Source organism: Candoia aspera, chromosome 1 (genome assembly GCF_035149785.1).
Source record: "Candoia aspera isolate rCanAsp1 chromosome 1, rCanAsp1.hap2, whole genome shotgun sequence".
NCBI classification, from domain to species: domain Eukaryota; kingdom Metazoa; phylum Chordata; class Lepidosauria; order Squamata; family Boidae; genus Candoia; species Candoia aspera.
This window is the reverse complement of record NC_086153.1, coordinates 335996413-336018588: the sequence shown is the minus strand read 5'-3', so window position 1 is coordinate 336018588 and position 22176 is coordinate 335996413. Positions and strand designations below refer to the sequence as shown.

The window sequence follows — 22176 nt, the reverse complement described above, 5'->3', positions numbered from 1 at the left end:
CGGGAGTAGATTCTTGTAACGGAACTGCCTTGCTTTTTTCTTTGAACCCTTCTGTGATGCTTGATAATTGCTCTAACCCAGTGTTTCTCAACCTCTTCAACTTTAAGATGTGTGGACTTCAACTCCCAGAATTCTCCAGCCAGCAACTCCCAGAATTGGGAGTTGAAGTCCACACATCTTGAAGAGGTTGAGAAACACTGCCCTAACTCCCTCCCTCTCCTCTGCAGCCTTGAAAGCATCTCCCTCAAAGAAAGGACGGAGTGCCTTGTTAGCTGTTAAGCCGTCTGGCCCCATGGCTGCGTTTTCTGCCAGCCAGATTCCTTTGGAGAAGGATGAAGTGCAGTATGACCTCCGGGGAGCCAGGAGTTATCCCACTTTAGACGATGAAGGTAATATGGGTCAGCCACAGTCCTGCCTGAGTCCCCTGGCACCTGGAGCTCTTCCTAAGGCATAGTGAAGCCTTCCCTATCCTGGCCTCCTTTAAATGGGTTGGGCCTGCAACTCCCTGAATTCCTAGCAAGGTAGACTGGCTGGGGAATTCTGGGAATTGTATTCCCAACACCCTGGGGGGTGCCAGGTTGGGGAAAGCTGTCTTAGTGGCTCAGCTCAACTCATCCAGTCCCCTTTCCCCTTAGTGCCAGTAAGGTCCCACCATCCCGCCAATTGTGTTCCTTCAACTTCTCACTATGCTTTTGCAGGTGCTAAAGTTAACCACGACAGGGGGGAAGGTAAGAACACTCCTTTGTCCCTCTGTTAGTCGGTAGAAAGTAGACCTTTAGAAGTGGCGGGCTTCAGGTTGTTCTGCTCGGAGAGTGGAAACTAGCCGATTTGTAGATTGCCCATGATCAAGCAAGTGTACGTGCAGCTTGACCCCTCCCAGTTGGCATCTCCTACCTGCAGGAGCAACAAAAACTTCACAGATGTTTCCATGTATTAATGTATTAAGCATTTTATCAGATCTGTAATCCCCAGGTAGTTCCTTTCCTCAAACCAGAGTTTGAACCTGGCTTATGGTTCCTGGTTTCTTTAGTCTGGACCCTTCAGTTCCTGTTGGTCTTGGCCAGTGGCTACAGCTGTGAAATTCAAAACATCTGGAGGGTGTGCTAGATTGCTTATTTCTTCCTGATTATAGCTATTTCTGCCAGCAGGAAAAGCCAACTGGGAGCGATTGTTCTAACTGCTGCTTAATAGTGCTTGCCCCATTATCAGCATACATGCAAAATGGGCCAGTGCTAGTATACGTAGTCCTCGATTTATGACCATTTGTTTAGTGGCCATTCAAAGTTACAATGGTACTGGAAAAAAGTGACTTCTGACTGTTGCAGCCTCCCTGCGATCACGTGACCAAAATTCAGGTGCTTGGCAATTGGCATGTATTTACAATGGTTGCAGCGTTCCAGGGTTACATGATTGCCATTTGTGACCTTCCCAGCCAGCTCCTGACAAGCAAAATCAATGGGGGAAGCTGGATTTGCTTAACAACCGCATGTTTCGCTTAACGACCATGGCAAAAGGTCATAAAATCAGACATGCTTCACTTAACAACCGCATCACTTAGTGGCTGAAGTTCCAGTCCCACTTGTGGTCCTAAGTCAAGGACTACCTGTACCTTAAAAAAAGAAAAAAAGAAATCCTTCCTGTAAGTGACTTGCAAAAGGCGATTCTGCTTGGTTTCCCAAACAACACTGTGGGGTTGTTGGCAGCAGAAGCATCCCAGCACTTTATCTGCTAGTTTTAGAAGGCCGTATGATTTAAGGCTGCGTTCCCCAGTCTGGGGCCCTCCAGATCAGCAGGCCAACGTGATGCTGGCTTGGACTTCCAGGAGTTAATAGTCCAGGGCATTTTGGTGGCATTAGATCAAGATGGCCAATTTGGGCATTGTTTTGGCTTCTTTAAGGGATCGTTATGGTCTTCCTTATCCAAGACAGAGCTTTGGGGATAAAAAACAGGGAAAACGAGTAAGGAGAACCAATCTTTATTTTTCTAAAGCACCCAGAATTTAAAAGTCTCACCTGTTGGAGGGGGGAGTGAATTCATCCTCTATATCAGTGGCACAGAAGAGAAAAAGGCCGATTAGTTCTGAGCAGCCCCAGTTGCACGCAAGGAATTTCTGCAGTGAGATTCTACCTGCAGGGCTCTAATCTTAAGCAAATTCCTTTCTAACCATCTTTTTTTTTAAATTTGATGCATTTTGCTCTTAGGAGTTGTGGTTTGCATTTGCATTTGCATGTATAAAAAATAGATAATTTGTAGAAATGGATTTGAGGGGAGGATTTAGATGTTGGTGATGACGAAGCACGAAAAGAGATGGTAGCAGAACTGGAAGGATTCCCTATCTTACCTTGTGCATTTAGAATCAGGGTGTTATTTAAACCCTTGAAATATTCTCCCCTCCTGAAAGTCTCTAAGAGAGTGGAAGATTCATTGGAAAATAGGGGCCATGTAGAATCTCTACTCCTGTTCCTGAACAGAAATAGATTTTTGTGTTTTCTCTCCAACAATGAAGGCTACAAATTGCTTCATTTTTTAAAAAAAATTGAAATTATAAATTGCTTACGTTCCCTGTTTTGAAATGTGGTCAGAACTGTGCAGATGTGTGGGATCATTTGCTGTGGTCCAGAAGATTAAGGTTTTCTTTCCCCCCAGCCTCAGTATTCCTTTTTCTTTCTTCACCGGGGGCCCGACAGGCCGACCTGATCTACTTCCCTGCACCCCTCCCTCTTTTGAAGAAGCAACCACTGCCTCCATAGCCACAACGCTTTCTTCCACGTCTCTTTCGGTGCCCGAAAGGTCTCCTTCAGAATCCTCCGAGCAGCCCAGATACAGGTGAGCCCTGCTTGGATACATCTCACCCTGCTTTCCCCCTGTTTAGCTGATGCCCCCAAGAATTTGGCTGGCATGATTATCTCAAATTGTTTTAAAGGTCTGGAAGGCAAATAAGGGGGCCCCTTCCAGATCCCATTCTGTGGGAAGAATTGCAATAGGAGTGTCAGCTTGGAGAGGATGCATTTATTTGTTCCTTACTTATTTTTGGGTGGCATTTATATGCTGCCTCAGTCTGGCTGAACTGTAGGTGGTTTACAAGTGTATATGTAATAAAAATGCCATAATAATAATAATAATAATAATAATAATAATAATAATAATAATAGCAGCAAAAATAACAGAAAAATATAATCAGTATAACAACATAGTAAAACTAATTCCAGTGTCTGAGCTAGGTGTTTACCACTTAAAAAAAAAAATCCGTTCCATCGTGTCTGTTTCTCAGAGGCTGCTTTGACAAGCCCCTGCAGTTTTCTTGGCAAGGTTTTTTCAGAAGTGCCTCCTTCCCAGGGCTGAGAGCGGGTGACTGGCCCAAGGTCACCCATCTGGCTTCATGCCTAAGGCGGGACTAGAACTCACAGTCTCTCGGTTTTTAGCCTTAACCACTGCACCAAACTGGCTCTTATTTTACCACTTAAATTTGCTTTTATTTATTTCTCTCTGCCACGCATATGCCACTCAATTCCAGAAAGGCTCTCCAGAATGCCATATGTGGAGGGGGGGCATCCTTACTTCAGGGGGCAAGCAATTCCATAGGAGGGGAGCTGAGAGAGAGAGAGAGTGCGCGCACGTGCGAAAGGTGCTATTTATGACCTTTTTAGTAATTCTACTGAAGTATGCTTTTTTGCACTGCTGTGCCTTCACAGGCGGCGCACACAGTCCTCAGGACATGAAGGAAGGTGAGTTGGACACTTCTGTACATCTTGGCTATCCCTCCAGGAACCCATCAGTGCCACTGGCAAGTCCTGGTGCTCTAGGTTTTATTCTTATTCCTCTCATGTGTACGAGGCCTCACATGCTAACGTTTCTTACATTGACAGGCCTGTTGATTTCTAAGATACATGAACCCAGTACACTAACACATGCCTGGGGGAGGTGTTATACCTGATCTTACCTAATATTATTACAGGTAGTCCTCGCTTGACAACCATTTGTTTAGTGAATGTTCAGACTTAGGACAGTGCTGGGAAAGAACCAACTTACGACCGGTCCTCACACTTACAACTGTCACAGTGTCCCCATGGTCACGTGATCACCATTTGGGTGCTTGGCAACCGGTTCGCATTTATGACTGTCACAGCATCCTGTGGTCACATGATCGCCATTTTTTATCTTCCCAGCCAGCTTCTGGCTAGCAAAATCAACAGGGAACCACATGATTCGCTTAATGTGATTAGCTTAATGCCCGCGGTGATTCACTTTATGACTGCTGCAAAAAAGGTGGTAAAATTGGGTCAGATTCACTTAATAAACACTTTGCTTAGAAACCAAAATTCTGGTCCCAATTGTGGTTGTTAAGCGAGGACTACCTGTACTAAGTTGTAAGTATAAGCAGACACAGCTTCATGACATTAACTTCCAATCAAGAGGATATTGGTTCACTTTGTTTTACCTACGTGTTAATGTCTACAAGTTGTAAGTATTAAGTATCTTTTATTTTAATTGGATCTCCATAATTCCATAAAAGGGCAGGCGTATCCCCTGAGCCCAAATTCTGTACGCTTGGAGGCTCTTCTGAGTGGATGAAATTAGTCTTTTTTATCTACTCAATTCCCCTTAGTCCATTTGGGATGCTGCTTAGCTAAGCTGGGTTGTTAGCTAAGAGGAGGCTGCTGCTGACTGAGGATGCTGTCCTCAGCAGAGGATGCTGAAAAACCAGAGCAGTGCTCTACAGCAGCATTTCTCAGCCTTGGAAACTTTAAGATGTGTGGACTTCAACTCCCAGAATTCCCCAGCCAGCCATGCTGGCTGGGGAATTCTGGGAGTTGAAGTCCACACATCTTAAAGTTGCTAGGGTTGGGAAACGCTGCTGGAGAGCCAGTGCCAGTTGAGGTAAAGCATGCAGGACCATTCATCATGTCAGTCCAGTTGTTCTTTAAAAGCCTCATATGTTCATTGATGGAGGATAGCTGGATGCAAATTCATTTCCTGACACCCCCAGATAGAACAGGCTCCCCTAGTTTGGGTGTCTTCTAGATATGTGGACTTCAACTGCCAGAGCCATGGGCACGGTGGTGAGGAATTCTGGAAACTGGTCCACCTTTTTGAAGGATACCCGGCTGGGGAAGGGTGGAATAACTCCCCCTCCTGCTACCTGGACCAGTGGTGAGACTGATGCCAGGCCATAAGTGGTGTTGCTGGCTGCTGCTGCTGCTGCTTTTTTTTTTTAAAACACCCGTTATGAATTTGGCTGGCTTGGCCAAATCCCAGTTTTTAATGTGAAGCGCAATTGGAAGAAAATTGGAAATGAGGACTAGATTTGTGAAGCACAATGCTTTTTCTGTTCTGCAGGACTCGCGAGCAGATCCGGGCAGACGATGATCTCCAGCAGATAACTGTGGAGCTCAAGCCGAAGTGTGATATTGAGATTGTGGTGCCCGATGTGGCTGCTGCAGGGTTAGAGCATATTTTTGTTACAGGGCAGCTGTTTTCAGGCACACATTCCTCCATGCTCTTATTCAATGCATGCTCTCTCTCGAAGCATTACTCAGGGAGGGGTCTTTATATTGTACAGGTAGTCCTCACTTAACAACCATTCATTTAGTGATGGTTCAGACTTATGATGCTGCTAGAAGAAACAACTTATGACCGGTCCTCACACTTATGACCGTTGCAGCACCCCCACAGTCACATGATCACGATTTGGGCGCTTGGCAACTGGTTTGCATTTATGACTGTGACAGCATCCCGTGGTCATGTGATCACCATTTTCTACCTTCCCAGCTGGCTTCTGGCAAGCAAAATCAATGGGGAACTGCATGACTCGCTTAACAACCACACGGTTTGCTTAACCACTGGTCCAGGTAGTAGGATTTGCTTAACGACTACCACAAAAGTCATGAATTCAGGTCAGATTTGCTTAATGACCACTTTGCTTAGCAACTGAAATTCCGGGCTTAATTGTGGTTGTTAAGTGAGGACTACCTGTAGATGGGAAACCAATTCTGAATGCTTCTCCATATTTCAAGAAACAACCCCAAAACTGCAAGCTTTTTTCCTGTTGCAGAGGGAAAATGTAGAATGTAAATAGTTGGTTTAAAAGCCACTTGGGGTTTAATTTAAAAATAGCCTCCCTCCAATACATAATCCAAGGATGATACAATTTGTCTTTCAACTCTGTACCTTCTGCACACAGAAGCCCAGTCGGGATGGTGGATTGCTTTCTTAACATCTGCTGTGGCCCGACTTGCCAAAAATTTGATGATAAACAAACACTCTTGTGCGATTAGAACAACATATAGTTCAATTTGACCCCACCACACACACACCCAGTTCATACATGCATGTTTCACCCTTTGGCTCAGCTGTCATATGGTTGGTTTGGTTTTGGCTTAGTGAGTTGTGTGAGCTCAGACGCTGCAGTTGTAGATCACGATGGAAGGCTGAACGCTTTGAAGAGGCCAGCCAGTTATGGTCCGTTCAGCAAACCATAGTTAATCAACTCAGGACCCCGTACAGTGCGTGAATTCCACCTCCTTCTCAAGGGGATGATCAGTCAACAGCCCTCCATTCCCTGAAGGTTCAAGTACAAAGTAGAAAAGTTGCACGTATTTATTTTTCAAATTGTAGGGCCACCCATCTCAATGAGTGACTCTGGGTGGCTAACAAAATTAAAGACAATTGCAATAGTACAAAAACTAAAATACTTCACCGAGAAAATATCATATCCCATCATCACTAGTACAACCAAAAAATGGGTCCCTGCACACACGCTGAGCCACAGGCCTGGGCACAGAGCCAGGTCTGTAGGGCCTTACGAAAGGCCAGCAGGGTCAGGGCCATCCTGATCTCCAGAGGGAGAATGTTCCATGCGGAGGGCACAATGGTAGAAAAGGCTCATCTCCGAGGCCCCGCCAGCTGGCTTTCCTTAGCCGACGGGACTTGGAGCGTGCCCATCCTGCCTGACCAGATTGGACAGGGAGAAGCAACTGGGGAGAGCCAGTCCCTCAAGTAGCTTAGTCTCAAGCCATGAAGGAGTTTAAAGGTGACAGCCGGCACCTTGAATTGCACCCAGAAGCACACTGGCAACCAATGCAGCTCGAGAGTAGGGGTGTTACGTGTGCCAAATAACCAGCACCGCTCGCTTGTTGAGATGGGTGGCTATAGAGATCGAACAGATAAATAAATAAATTAACTACCTGTGCTGCCACATTCTGCACCGGTCGAAGCTTCTGAACGCTCTTCAAAGGCAGCCCCACGTAAGGCGCATTGCAGTAATCCAGTGGTGTTGCTGTTCAGCAAATGCTCCAGGCCAATTCAAGCACGCAGCCTTGGGTTCTTCCCCACTTCGGGGTTTCCCAGTGGGAACAGGATTTGGGTGCGGGGGTGAGTGTTTGTCTGAAAGTACGCAGTCGGGGTGCTGAGTACGAAGTCAGCCACGGCCTCCACCCTCACCTCTCCACCTTCTTTGCAGAGAGGCAGCCTCCTTGGCGTGCGCCACCATGCTGTCAGCAGCAGCGGCGGAGGTCGAGACAGCCAGCCAGGCCTCCGAGCCTGCCAGCCAAGCTTCGGATGAGGAGGAGCTCCCAATCCCAGATATCTATTTTGTAAGCAGCCTTTTCTCTTTGCTTTTCTCTCCTTTCTTCCCTGGTTTTTCAACTTTTCTCACTCCAAACTTCCCTTCTGAAGACTTCAACAAACCAGCAGATCTGAACCACGGTATTGTCTTGTCTTGTAACCCTGATCCGTGTTTGTCCCCTTGCATTTGCCCTCTTTTTCTGCCAGGTTGCTAGAGAAACCAACTGGACAGCCTCTGCAGACTTCCTTTGTCACAAAATTTTAGGATTCCCTTGAAATAGGTAGAAATATGGCCCGCTGGCCCTGCAAATGTTGCTTCTCCACGGCTTCCTGGTGCAGTTCTGAGTGGTCTCCTTTCCTTTCCCTGCAGGCAGGAGCAAGTTCAGAGGAGGAAGTCTAGGGAGGCAGAGCAGGGAGTAAGTGAGCCAAGGAGTGTGTGTGGTGTGTGTAATCCTGCTGTGCTGGATTCCGTCTGTTAAACTTGATAATTGTGTTAAGAAGATCTGGCCGAAACATGCTCCAACTTTCCCAGAACCCAAGGTTCAACCTTGTTAAGTGTTCTTTGAAGTCAAGAGCCTCCAAGCGTGAGTCTGTTGGCTAAAAGGGAATGTAGTGAATTACAGTGGGAACATTTTTTAGGCAAGCTCGTCCAGCCCTTTGACTGAAGCCAGAGAAGCCCCAAGACATAGTTGTGTCCCACTGCTTGAAGACAACCTGCATCCCCCAACTAATAATCAAATTGCTCTTCTTGCCAGAATATTTTCCTAATATTCCCTTGCAGTCTCTCCTCCATAAAGTTCAGTCCTGCACTCTGGGCCAGCAAAAAGCAAATCATTGCTGCCTTCTGAAGGTCAGTGTTTCTCAACCTTTGTGCCTTCTGAAGGTCAGTGTTTCTGGACTGTTGTGTGGACTTCAACTCCCAGAATTCCCTAGCCAGCCATGCTGGCTGGGGATTTCTGGGAGTTGAAGTCCACACATCCTAATATTGCCAAGGTTGAGAAACCCTGTTCTGTGTGACACCCTTTTAAAGGTTTGCAGAGTGCAGCTGCCTCTTTTCCCCAGAGGGGGTGCAGACAATTCATGCATAAATCTGGACGACCACTAGCTGGCCACAAAGAGAGGCAGAAAACATTTTTGCTGTCATCTGGTGGTGGTTTGGATTTTTGCAGTCTATCCTAAGCATTCCCTTTTTTATAGAGTAGCTCTTTCCATTATGATTAAAGCGATCACGTGTGGGCCACAAGACTGTGCCCACTCACCCCATTCCTTAAACAGACCCCCACCCTTTAGACTTGATGCTGGCTAAGAGTACACTCCCTCTTCCCTTCCTCCCGAGTTTACCTTTTGCCACACCCACTTCTCCAACCGGCTTGCAGGAAGAATTGGCTTGTGGATGACGATTTTGTTTGTGTTTCAAGTGCATGTGAGTTGGAAATGCATGTGAAGAGGCAGCGCAGTCAGCCTTTATATTTGTTTTGGGTGTGTTAGTTCTCTTTTCTCTCTCTCACCCCCCACCCCAGAGTTTGGTATCCCTAGGCCTAGCCTTGTGAAAAGCCTGGGCATTTATATTCCCAGACCTGACAAATCATTCTGATTTCTTCTATGGCAAGCTTCACATACGGGCTTTAAAAGACAAAATCTGGAATCAAATGCAGACAAGGGTGATTTAAGTACCTTGACGTTTCATGTGTCATGTTTGCATTACTTACTCTGCTAATCCTGAGAAGACAATCCCTTTTTGAAATGATTGTGATCACTGAATGCCTTATTTGGTTTGGGAGTACTGGGTACGCAAGTTCAAGCTTCAGTTTCACGCACCAACCTGTTAAAGTTAGATTATACGTTGATGTTTTGAAGGCCAGAGCAGAAGAGAAGCGTGGTAAATATTGCCTGGTGTGGGCAGCTAACAATTCCCGCGTTCACTTTCTGCATGTGCACGTCTCCCTGTGTTTGCACCGAGCGTCAGGGGGTTTGCTGTGTCAGTCAAGCAAGTCAGGGCTTGCTCTGTCCACTGAAGATTCTAGGATTGTTTCTCTGTCCCTCCAGAGGTAGAACTGAACAGCAGGATCAGAAAGTCCTTTGCAAATTATAAACAGCATGATTTCACTGCAGACGTTCAAAAGGCTTGCAGTGTGCAAAGTATCTTGGCCATCAGTTGCATCCATGGAAAGAAAGCCTGTGGCAGCGGAGTCTAGCACCATTATTTTCTTCCAAGGCTGCTGAGGTCTGGTGACGTCCTTCTGTTTCAAAGCATGTTTTCTTCGCTGGGGTTTCCTCTCATGCTTGCGCGTGCTCGCCTTTTCCGCCAACATGCTCATTTCCCATCTCTTGTTCGTCCTTTCTCATCCCCCTCCTCTTTCTTCCACCCCCCTCCTTCCCTTCTCCTCCTCATCCGCCTTTTGATGTACACTGTCTAGTTCACAGATGGAAGGTACTGGATTTACTCCCCTCGCCTGCGCAGGCTCCGAGCTGCCTCGGTTTCCTCTGGGGACGTAAGTGACTTTGCTAGTGGAGAAGGCAGTTCCTTCCCAACTTTGAAATGCCAACTTTGGGGCAAGGCATCTGGGCTCCTGCTGTGCTCACTTGGCACAGTCCAGGGCTAGCTGCACATAAGAATAATGGAGTTAGTGTTCCTAACCATGAGCATGTCAGGGATCTTCCTCTGCTTCAAGGAGGGGAGTTTGCTCCGAGGCCACCTGGCATCTTGTGTTTTCATAAGGTATGTTTTGGCCTTCTTTGACTCTGGCATGATTTTAGGGTTATTCTTCATGGCATCAAGATTTTCTCCAATCAGGTGGCATGGAAACCTTTTAATTAAATAAAATAATATTAAGTTCACAGTCATCAAGGATGGCAATAGCCATTCCTAATTTGTAGCTTAGTCTTAGCTTGCCAAGGTTGGGTCCTCTTGTGTTACCTTACGCAGGTATCGAGCAGCCTTACCTAACCTGGTTTTCTCCCTCCAGGTGTGCTGCTCCTCGGGGCCCATAATTCCTGGCCCGCAAGCGTCATACAAATGCAATGCAGGGCAGGCACCCTGCTGGCAAGAGGGGGAATTTTGAACGGTATGCAAAAAGTGCTTTCACTATTAGAGGAGGGTGGCTTTTTAAAAAAAACTGGGGATGAAAAAAGACTTAATTTCATGCCTTCCCCTTTGGCAGTTCAAAGTTCTCTCTCCTCCATAGTGGTGTTGTAGGTAGAAGAAGCTGCAGGTTCCCCCTGGCTTGCCTGCTAGGCTTTTTCTGTTGTTTTGTAGAGGTAGGACGTATCATACACAAACAGGATGGGCAGGGACGTGGCCATCTGCTAGCTGGGGACGAAGTGCCTTTACCTGTGTTCTTCCTTCCTGGCCTTTTTGGAGTTCCTCAAAGCAGCCTTTGCATTTTCTGCCCTTGGGCTTGTACTACCTGTCAGTGCCGGGGGGTGGTGGTGTTGATGATCTGCCTTGGAAACTTGGAAATTTCTGGCCCAGGAATCAGTGCAGAAGGAACCAGCAAAGCTCTTCTGTGTGGGATAAGACGGGATCCTTCAATATATTGCCAACCAGACACAGGGCAGAATTGCCCCTTTGTGCTAGGAGGCTATCAGCTGCATCCCTGTGTGATGCACTGCCCCGCTCATCTTTTAGATACTTGCAGGAGCTACGTAACTGTCTTGCAGACCTTCGCTGGATTGTTCAACTGATCTTGAGACAATATGGAGAAGTTTAACTGCACTCCGGGTAGGAGGAGAGCTGGGTTAGTCTATGGTGACAAAATATCAAGAGGAGTCTGGTAGCACCTTTTCTGACTAACGAATTTTATGAAGAGGCATACATTTTTGTGAGCCGCAGCTCTTCTTGCCTCTCCCTATGAGCACTGTCTTGGCTTTTCCTTCCTTCAAGCCAGCCAGTTCAGAGACTTAAGCAGATAGAAGTATTAAGCTAAACTCTGAACATAGTTGGATTCTGAAACATAATTGAAGTTTGCTTTCAGTTTTAATTTGGGTGGTAGAGTTGGCCATCAGCTCCCTGAAAAACCAATGCATCTTCTGGTTGAATATCCGCTATAATCTTGCCCACAATGGCTGGCCATTTGCAAGAGAATGGGCGTAAATACATCTTTGAGCACAGAACAAAAGGAATCATCTGAGATGGACCTCTGTGTAGCTGAGGAGCTGATTTTTTTAGTTTTTTTTCTCATGTAGCTTGCTGGCTGACTTACTGTTTTTCTTAACCCAGTTTACATGTATTTTAATCCTCTCCAGGATTAAGTTAAGAGGAATGCCAGGGGTAGGTGGGTTTAATTTTTTAAATCCGTTTTTTTAATTGAACACTTTAAAGCAAATACAAGAATGAAGATGAAAGAAGACTTGAAATAATATAATACAAATGAATAAACCAGAGATTTTAAAATGTCATGAAGGTTACAGTGTTCTAATATACCATTAATTAGTTGTAAATAGTTAAGATATGTTATAGGTTTTATGAATAGTGACTAAAAACCACTATTCAACTTGAAGTAGAAAAAAGTCTCAAGGACCGTGGTTAACGCAATATAAATCACCAAATAAAATCATACGTTAAGTTCAGGTCGTTTCAGCGACCACCGAGGCCAGCTTCTGATCGTGCTGTTGCTGCAGCAAGGCCGATAAAGACAAGTGTCCCCATGATGTCATACAGTAAAGGACTACTATTAATTCCATAATAATCATTGTCATCATAAGAACTCACAATGTTGAAAAGTGGTTAAGAGACAAGAGGTTAAGACCCTGTAGAGTTTCCAAATACGAACGGATAAACGTTTACCTCATAATAAGCCGGACATGACTGGGTTATAAAGAAATAGATATGGGTAATTGACATCACAGTAGCCTGGACATCGAGGGGTCAGTGGGGAAGAACTAGGAAAAAAATAGGGAAACATAAAGACCTTCAAACAGAGATTGAGCAAAAGTGGAAAAACAAATAGTAGTGGCTGGTGCGCTTGGTGCCATTTCAAAAGTTCTGGAAAAGCGCTTGGATACAGTGGCAACCGATAGAATCTCAACTCTTAAGTTGCATTATTAGTTAATTAAAGTTGCATTATTTGGAACAGCACATATATTACAGCAATATCTTTAACTTTCTTAGATCCTTGGGAAGGATCCGATAAAAGTTCCAAATCCAGTCATAACTCGCAGTTCCATCCAATAAGATTAGTTCACAACAGCCAGACCAGTAAACCAATATTAACAACTAAGGAGAGCAAACGCAGTAGCTCTGTGACGCAGCCAAGCCTTTATTCAGCCATCATGAAACTAAGGTAGGTGGCAAACTAGAAACTGCCAAGAGTAATCCAAGTAAGGTGGGAAAACCAGGCCCTACAGTAACTCCCGAGTCAGAAGGAAAAGGTCTTTAGACCCATTTTAAAACCCATCACGGAGAAGGGAGCTGATGCCAGAATCCTGGGGCCACATCCCAAAAATCCAGAGCTTGGAGCAAAAAATACCCTAATCAGGGAACTACCAAGGGGAAAACCCCTCCCCTCCAACATGGGCAGGGCGAGCTACTGTATATAAACAGGGTGCCAACCCCACGCTCCCTCGCACGGATGACATTACCTAATTGGGTAATGAAACATCTGCAAGCCAACAACCAAGCTCAGGGAGCACCAAGGACTCCAGAATATCTGCCTTTGTTTTTCGACTACGGGAAGCATCTTTTAAGACGGACTGTTTGGTTTTTACGTATTTCCCACCCGGAAAAGTATTGTGGATTTTGGGCAGGGATGATTCGATGGGGTTCTATGAAGCCACCAAGAAGAGATTCACCGTCCTGCGGCCTCTGGTTGCCCATCCCTAGTTGAACAGCTAAGTTTTAAGGGGACTAAACTCCTTCAACGGAGTGATCCTCAGCTGAGCCGACGCTGACGGGGTGCTTTTGATAGATCAGGTAAGGCGGGGTGGGGGAGCGTTGACTTCGGCGTGAAGGCTGAGCTCTGTCCTCGTGTCTCTCTCTCTCTCTCCAGTCATGTAGTTTTCCTCATTAGTGTCGTAGCTTTCATCTCTCTCTTTTTCTCTCTCTTCCTTTTTTCTTTCCTCTCTTATTTTGTTCTCCTCCCCGCCCTCTGCTGCTACTTTTGCTCTCTGCTTTGCTGTCCACCAGCCGACAGACGAGAGGAGCTGGGTCTATTCTCCTCTCCACTATAACACTCAAATCCAGTCAGTCTCTGATGAGGAGAGCGATACAGTAAGTTCGGGTTTGTGCCTGTTTCTTTTCTTTTTTCTTTTTGTTCGTTTTTAAAGAAGGAAACACAACGGTTGCACGGTCCATCTTGCCAGAAAGTTGCACTGCATGCTAATCCTGAGTGATCTTGGGAAGCTTCCTGAATCTGCAAGTTTAGACCACCCGAAACTGTTTTTCAAGACTCTGCATTTCCTCCCAGAAAGGAAATGGGGCTTGATTTGAGGCAAAGTGGCTGTACAAACCTGGAATGTCAGAGTTGCCCAGAGTGCTTGTTCTTGTAGCTCTGAATAACACATAGGCCAGGGCAGAGTGTTTTCTGATGGCATCCTCTGTGCCCCAGGGCAGTGTTTCTCAACCGTGGCAACTTGAAGACGTGGGGAATTCTGGGAGTTGAAGTCCACACGTCTTCAAGTTGCCAAGGTTGAGAAACACTGCCCAAAGGCGTCTTAGTCCTATCAGAATTTTAAGAAAGTCAGCTCAGTCAGGGCTTGTTCATACTGTGGACATCTTGAGGGCCACCCCAATCTAGTAGGATCCCATCTGGGCTAATATATCGAGAGTTGAGTGGAAGACATGAAGCTGGGGTCGCAAGGAAGCAGTTCCCAGACTAGCAAGAACCAGGATGCCAGTAAATCCCAGCTGCCTTCATACCATCTTGAAGAGAACAGCCAAATGCCTGTTAACTTGGAAATGTGGGAGAAAAAAAAGCCTAAATTTAAACCCCAGGGCAGAAATATATATAAACCCTAAGTCCTGCATAGCACAGTAGGCAGATCTTCTGTTGCAATTGGCTTCCTCTGTGTCTGCAGTAAAGTACTACAGGTAGTCCTGGCTTAATGACCACAATTGGGATCAGAACTTGGTTGCTAAGTGAAGTGGTCGTTAAGCGAATCTGACCCCTTTTGTGACCTTTTCTGGTGGTGGTTAAGCAAATCACTAGGGTGCTAAGTGAACCACATGGTTGTTAAGTGAATCATGTGGTTCCCCATTGATTTTGCTTGCCAGAAGCCAGCCAGGAAGGTAGAAAATGGCAATCACATGACCACAGGATGCTGCAACTGTCATAAATGTGAACCAGTTGCCAAGCACCCACGCATGACTGCGGGAACACTGCAGTGGTCATAAGTGTGAGAACTGGTCGTAAGTAGTTTTTTTCAACACTGTTGTAAGTCTGAACTGCCCCTAAACCAACGGTTGTTATGTGAGGACTACCTGTACTGTCTGCTGGCTGAGTCACATCCTGGGGTCCTCCCCTGCGCAAGCCAATTCCAGAATAAGGGGTTGAGAATTCAGAGAGCCTGGCTTTTTGGCTGACACGTTGCCCTTCTCTGCTTGCTCGGTATCAGTTTCCATCGTCCAGTTCTCCCCTCTCCCAAGCATAAACCCTGGGAGATTAAAGCAGCACCTTTGGATTGTATGCTTCCTATACATTTACTCATCACATTTCTTCACTGCCCATCTTGACAAACGGCTCTCAATGCGTTCCCCTCTTCCTTCTGCCTTCCTTCTGCCACTTGCAGTAACTTCTATGCAAACTCCTCGAGAGAAGCCTTCCTCCTGGCGCTGGGCGAGGCGTTCCCTTTCGATGTTCCTTGCAGCTTTTCGGAGGGGACGAGTGGAAGAATGTCAGGCACCAACGTCGGCTGTGCTTCAGCATCCCAGCGTTACTCGGAAAGACGAAGCTAGACTGCCCTGAGTCCCGTCTCCTCCCTCCCACCGTCCTTTCTCCAAAACGTGTATATTAATACCTCTCCAAGCAGTTGCCCACAGACTGATCTTGGCCCCAGAGACATTGGGAAGGAATGTGGATTCTGGGTAGCCGCCTCTCTCTCTCTCTCTCTCTCCCTATTGATTCCCAAAGTGCACTACTGTAGCTACCTATCTGTATGTGATACTGTGAACATTTTTTAAAATCATGTATTTATTTTGTTTCTCTTTGCACAGACAGCACGCTTGTGCTTTTTTTTTCCTTCAAAAAATAGTTTTATTGCACTTTTAGGGTGCAGGGGAGAAGGCCTTGTTACAGATGTTGAGCGGCCCTCTAAGGGGGTGTTGGGGTCCTTTGCTGAGAGAGATCAGAAGCATCCGCAGCCTCTGAGCAGAGGGGCAGCATGGCGGAGAGGCTGGCAGAGACGAGCTGGTGGCCTGCTAGGAGAGTGTCCACCAGCTTAAGCGCAACTTTGGGTTGATCACGCGGTGGCCCCTACTTCAGTTTGCTGGTGAGAAAAAAGGAGTAACTCCCAGCCAGCTCGCAAGGGTTTGAAACCTCCCGCCGAAATGGTTTGTGGAACCTGCCTGAAGCGTTCGCGGCATCCTTTTTAGTGGGATTTCTCTTCCAAATTGCGCATCGTCCCTTGCTCCCGCTGTCTTTGTTGGAGAAGGTGGCTGAACGCAGCTCAGTTCCACGCAGCGCTGCGCTTACTAATGTCTTCAGGTTGATCTTGCGGCAGCCTCCTTTGGGCAGAGCACCGGATTTCTGGAAACATCGCACCAGAGGCCGCTGCTTGGCCTTGGCTTCTCTTCCTGCTGCGCCCAGCGGATAAGCTGAGTCGGCTTAAGCCATAAGAAGCGGCAAGCAGAACAGGCGGTGGGGTCCTCAGGATCGGAGAGGCGCGCCATGGAGAGCAGTGATGCTTGCAGAAGATAACAAGCATGGAGAAGGCCGGTGGCTTAGCGCAGCATTTTAAAAAGCTGGGCTCTGTTCTAAGAGCCTTGAAGCAGCTCACTTAGGGGAGAAGCACCAGAGAGCTTGCTTACAGCCCCTCAGGATCAGACTTGAGTTGTGCGTGTCACTGTTTTAAATATGGGGAGGGAAAAGATGAGGTTGGTTATAGCCAGAAAAGGCAGCAAGGGGGACATCTATCCCATATGCAAATCCTCTTGCTCTTGGGAAGCGGCTGAAAAAACGGGGTCTCCCGGACCCACAGCTGCTGCTGCTGCTGCTGCTGCTGCTGCTGCTGCTGCTGCTGGTGGTGAAGTTCCACAGCTAGGACAGTATTGTGTACACACACCTTTCTTTTGATGGCACAGATGCGCTCCGGTTTGGGGATGAGTAGAATATCTCTACGTAGCAGCATTTGGAAATGTAAGAGCTTCTCATCAGTGCAGTATTCAAGACCAGCCAAGTCCCTCCGTCCTCCTTTGCTCCAGCTGATGGGGCCCAAAAGCTGCTTTGTTGGGGGGGGCATCAAATTTAACTCGGTGCCTCTGTAAAACAGAGCAGAAGGCAGCTTTATCTTGCTTCCTTGTAGTCACACTATGAGGTGGGAAACCTCAAATTCTTGCTGTGTGCGTGTGAGCCCCTCGCCTCCCGCCTGCTAAGATGGAGGTCCAAGCTAAGCACTTCCTTAAAAGTGCTTTCTTCTGATCTGTTGAAATTTGCTTACTTCCTGGTGAAAGTTCCCTCTGAAAGGGGAGAAGAAAGAAACAGGGCTAGGAAGGCTTGATAGCTAAGCGCTGTCCAGCGTGTGTTAGGTTCTCCTCGTTCCATGACAATGAGGGAAGTGGGGAGATCCCTGGGCCATTGGGACCCTTGCTCTCCAGCTAGTTTTCTCGGGCGTCCCCGTGCTGGAACTTGGCAACGTCTCGCTAAACATTCCAGAACGCAACTGGAAACTAGGTTCCTCGCAGTGGCAGGATAGTTCTAGGACAGATTTTGAGAACATTTCTTTAGGCAGCTACAGGTAGAGTGGTTTCTCTGACCACTGCCCAGTGGACCTCTCTTTCAGATTCTTTTCGAGTGCCCGAGGTGGCCTGTCTCCTCCTCAACTGCCTCATTTCCTCCCCTGCAGTACTGGACTCCATTTCCAACCACTGTAGTGTCTTCTCCCCTCTAACTCTGCCAGCTGCCATGATGCCACCTTTCTCTTCACCCTGAGGTGGCGGCCCTCGTTTCTACCCCTCCCTGAAATTGTTGCCCTGCAGGCTGCGGCATCCGCTTAAGACTCAGGGCGAACTGCAGGGCACGCTTTAGTGGTCCTTCGCATACCTGGCCACACGGCACCTTACGTATTCGGAGGAGGTTGGGTGATACATCAGTCAGCGTAGCAGGTGCCACTGGAATAGAAGGCATCCTTTCCTTTCCTCTTCCTGGCCCAAGGCACAATAAAGAGGCCCCTTCTTGTGTTTTTGAAGATGGCATCAAATCTGGGGTCATCCGGTCAGGGATCGTCCTTTCAGAGACGGTTGCTGTTGGCGATCGAAGGATGGAAATGGCTTCTGCCCCGTTGTTGATCAGCCAGGTTATTGAAGACCCTGCTTGCAAGGCACATGCACAGATTCCTTTGACTTTGGGTATCAAACAGAGTCTGGCTTCCTCTTCTGTGATTGTCTGGGAGCCTTAAGGTGGGCAGAGCAAGAGAGACGGCCACCCTCTGCGGAATTCTGCCATAGATGAGATACCCTTGGTGTAAGATTGCCAGCTGTGGCTTTGAGCCAAGATGAACAAGTTGTCATCCTTGGAGGCTTCTGGACCATGTCTTCCTCGCCCCCGCCCCAGCAAGAAAGTCCAGCTGACAGCTTCTACCCTCTTCTTCCTCTCAATTTCTTCAACAGAGAGAAAAATCCACGCTCAGACCACCAGATACTCACTCTGAACGACTTTGTCAACAATGTCTACATTAGACCTCCTGAGCGTGCATATATGTGGTATATACTTACATATAAAAGTACACACACACACACACACACACATTTCTGGTTTGTTTTTTCTTTTTCCTTTTTTTTTTTTTTTTGAAAAGAGGGTTTTTTTAAAAAAAGAATCTGTGCTCCATGTTACATGCTTTATACACGGAATGTATAGGCTTTGAGAATAGAGTTCCAGGGGTGGGAAAGGGAGAGGAAACTTGAATGAGGTTCAAGCGTTTCTCTTTGCTTTTTTCTTTTTGCAAAGGTGTTATTTCTTTGGTCACAAATCATGCTGAGGAATCTCAGCCTTCAACGTGTAAATAATTGTGTATTGCAAAGTTGTGCACCTGAAATGGCGTTTTTGATGTAAAACCATGCACAGTTTCTCTCATATACGTACACAAATGCTTCCCAGCCGAAATCTCTCTTCCCCTGCTCCTACAAATAGTTTCTGAAGTGTGTGATAAAATTGCGTCTTCTGTTTAAGCTTCACACGTTGCCCTCCAGGTTAGCCCCAACTTCTGGCAGGGGCCAAAGGTGGTTCATGTCAGTCGAGATCAGTGTTCCTCAACCTCGGCGACTTGTAAGACATGTGGACTTCAACTCCCCCAATTCCCCAGCCAGCCATGCTGGCTGGGGAATTCTGGGAGTTGAAGTCCACATGTCTTAAAGTTGCTGAGGTTGAGGAACTGGTCTAGATGGATACCATAAAGCTACGTATTTCCGGCATAAAGATTCCAGCTCATTAAAAGGGGTGGGTGGGTGTCTTTTAATTGCTATGTTTAAGGGGAAAGTATCTACCAACAAGATTCTTGTGCTGATGTTTTCCTCACATCTTGTAATCTCTTGTCTCTGTCCTGAGCGCCTAACTGTGTGCATTTGCCCAAATGTGGAGCCTGTTTCTCCCAAATCAACCATGCCACATCTTTCTCCAGCGATGAGTTTTCCAGGCTACCTCCATGCTTTCAACTTGGCCAAATTGCAAGCAGACTGGTCAAATACTGCATTCTTTTGTTTTCTTCTTTTAAGCGGTATTTGTCGTCGTAACCCTCACATCATTGTTTATACAGTGTAATTTACTGCAGTCTTAATTTAAGGAAATGTCAGTGTTTTAAATTTCTCTTGCCAGGTCATAAGGGGACAGTCCCTTAAAATCGAGATTTTTCTCTTGTCTGCCTTCATTTTCTCTTTCAGAAAGTGGGACTCGCGGAGTGTCTCTGTTCAAATATAGAATCACGCAGAGGCAGGGAGAGTAACCATTTTCCTACAGCGGATCTAGGGCATTCTGAAATCTCTTTCCCCCTCGCTCTGGTGGCAGGGCTATAAATAATTCTGATCCCGGGAGAATCTGATCTGTTGAATCCTGTGGAGAGGGATAGCTCCCTTCTCCAGTCCCCACCCAGTCTGCAGACCATGCCTGCCTGCAAACTCCATCTTCCAGGACCAGCTCAATCACAGACCCTTGTTTCCATTTAATATATTTTCTTCCACGTGTTCATTTTTGCTGCACTGTTTGCATGCTTTGTTAAAATAGGCTGGCAAATGAATGGATAGCAGTGCACAGTCAGGGCATCCCTCCAGGGATGGTTCCAGTGCAGGGGTGGGGGGAGTGAGTGATGGGTGTAGCTTCCAACCTCACAACAAAATGCACCCATCCCTCTCCTCCCCCCACCCCCACCCCGCTAACATCCCCAGGGGACTGTGGTAATGCTACTGCTCTTTAGCTAGCCAAGCACTTCTCGGAGCTGCTTGTGGGCTAGTTCCCACTCCTCTGGTGAGCTGGATTGCTTGGCTACCCCTGGGGTGGAAACCAGTGGCATTGAGTGCCCCCACTTCACTAATGGTGCAGCAGCATTTGAGCTATTAAACTGATTCCCATCAGGTCATAATGGCCTCTTTAAGGGCCAGGACCCTTTCATTCCCCAGAGATCTATGGGGCCTCTCACTGCACGGCCACACCTACAGCCCCCCTTTCCAGGAGGAACCGGAAGGGTGAGATGTCCCATCGTGAGGGTCTTCTGTTGGGGTGAGCTGCAGGGGGAGAGCAAGGAGGAGGACGAGGGGCTCCTGGCTTCTTGAAAGGTGCCGAAGATGGTTCCTCCCCCACCACCCCAAGCAGGCATCTGATCATTCTTCCGGTGGTGGCTGAGCAGCCGTTTAGCTTCGTTTTAATGTAATTTTAATTGGGGATGGGTGGGAGATACGGTTTGGGTTTGTTTTGATGTTCCATTGATGTTTCTATTTTGTAAACTGCCCAGTCTATACGAGGGTGACCTTTTTGTTCATAAATAAATAAATAAAGATGGCTTCTCTGCCCAGATTCCTCCCTCGGACTAAGAACAAGGGGCAGGTTCCCTTTGCAGATGCAAGTCACCGCTGGGGAAAGAGACCCCCTCCCCTCTTTAAGGCTTTCCCCCTTCACACCCAGCCCAAGAAGCAGGGGGGGGGGAGCAGTCCCAAGATGAAGGGGAAGGCCAGAAGCCTGTCCTTGTGTCCACTGGGCTGTCTGGGAGGCGGGTTTTTCCCAACTAGTCTGGAAAGTAAGTCTCAAAGATACAGACGTATTCCCCCCACCCACCCCCAAATGCTGGTAGTCCCCTCTTTATCTCCTCTTCCCTGAAACCTTCAGATTTTTTTGAGGCAGAGTGAGAGATGGTGAAGGTTGACCCCTTCCTATATCCTGGTGGATGCCCTTGCGGCAGTATTGATTTTGGACACCCCAGAGTTCCAGGGAGTGGGAAATGGAGGTCCTCCGGAGCAGTGCACGAGGTCCCAACCACCGCAGCACCCATCCTCCCAACCTCCTAGTGGATGGTAGACCTCTTGAGATCCATTGTTGAGCACCTTGGCCTTGCTGGATTTCAAGAGGTCTACGTATTGGAATCTATCTGTTCCACAGGAAATTGCTCTAGTTTTAATTAGTAGAGGGCCTCTGGTATTCAAAGTCCCAAGGTAGTCACTGAACTGATGGTAATAGTTATAGCTCCCCTTAGCTTCCAAAGGATGATTTCTGATCCAATCTCCATTGCTCAAACAAGAGGAGGACCATCCAGACCGTGAAACATACTCTTGAAGACTTGGGTTTCCCAATAAGCAGGGCCAAGAACATCTTTCAACCAGTGCTTATCTTGCAGTGTCTCAGGCGTGATCTCCCTGTCAAAGGAGAGAGAGAGAGCTATGCAGCAGCTAGTTCAACTCAATGGTCTCACCTTACGATCCTCTCTAGTCTCAAGGGCTGGATGATCACCTGGGTTAGATTCAGTACCCTCAGTGAATGTTCCCCTCCTTCCAGAAGAGGAAACCCAGAGACCTGGAGATATCTGCTGGTCCTGGCAAGGACCTCCCTTAAATGGTGACTCAGAGAAACTCTAAAGGCACGGTGTGTGGTCCTTGTAATATGTCCAGCTCCCTATAGATGGTAGCCTCTGAGGATGGGGATGCTCTGCTTTAGTTCAATGAGTTTAGATGGAAGAGGAAGCCCAGGATAGGGTAGATTTTCTGGAATGGTATGCAGCAATTGTGACCGCTAAGACTTCCAGCAGCAGAGAGGGAAGCAGTAGATCAACGTAGCTACTGAAGGAGGCAGAAACACTTCTGTGCTGGACTGAGGAAGATGTATCTTCTTTCGCAGTGGAACACATCCAGGGGATCCATTGTACAAAGGTGGACTAGCTCAGCCACACGTCCATGGCAAATAGAACCTCAATTCTATGGTGTTTGAACTAATTTGTGTTGAACTTCAGGAAGCTAGCAATGGACTTTGTAGTAACCTTCACCAATTA

The 22176-nt window shown here is 47.1% G+C and overlaps 1 protein-coding gene across 5 annotated transcripts in view; it reads left to right on the top strand.

Moving 5' to 3' along the window:
* Positions 1–15699, top strand: part of PIP5K1C (phosphatidylinositol-4-phosphate 5-kinase type 1 gamma) — a 51060-nt gene extending 35361 nt beyond the window's left edge. The window contains exons 12-20 of one of the 5 annotated variants that reach the window (XM_063290877.1): positions 228–389; positions 2688–2826; positions 3693–3725; positions 5338–5442; positions 7460–7592; positions 9981–10055; positions 11451–11453; positions 13688–13771; positions 15289–15699. In XM_063290877.1, coding sequence (XP_063146947.1) covers positions 228–389; positions 2688–2826; positions 3693–3725; positions 5338–5442; positions 7460–7592; positions 9981–10055; positions 11451–11453; positions 13688–13771; positions 15289–15291 — 737 coding nt within the window. In that variant the 3' untranslated portion in view covers positions 15292–15699. Of the gene's footprint in view, positions 1–227; positions 390–698; positions 729–2687; positions 2827–3647; positions 3726–5337; positions 5443–7459; positions 7593–9980; positions 10056–11450; positions 11454–13687; positions 13772–15288 lie in introns of all 5 variants that reach the window. The other 4 variants (XM_063290873.1, XM_063290875.1, XM_063290874.1 and 1 more) reach the window with 4 other exon arrangements.
* Positions 15700–22176: the final 6477 nt, after the last annotated feature.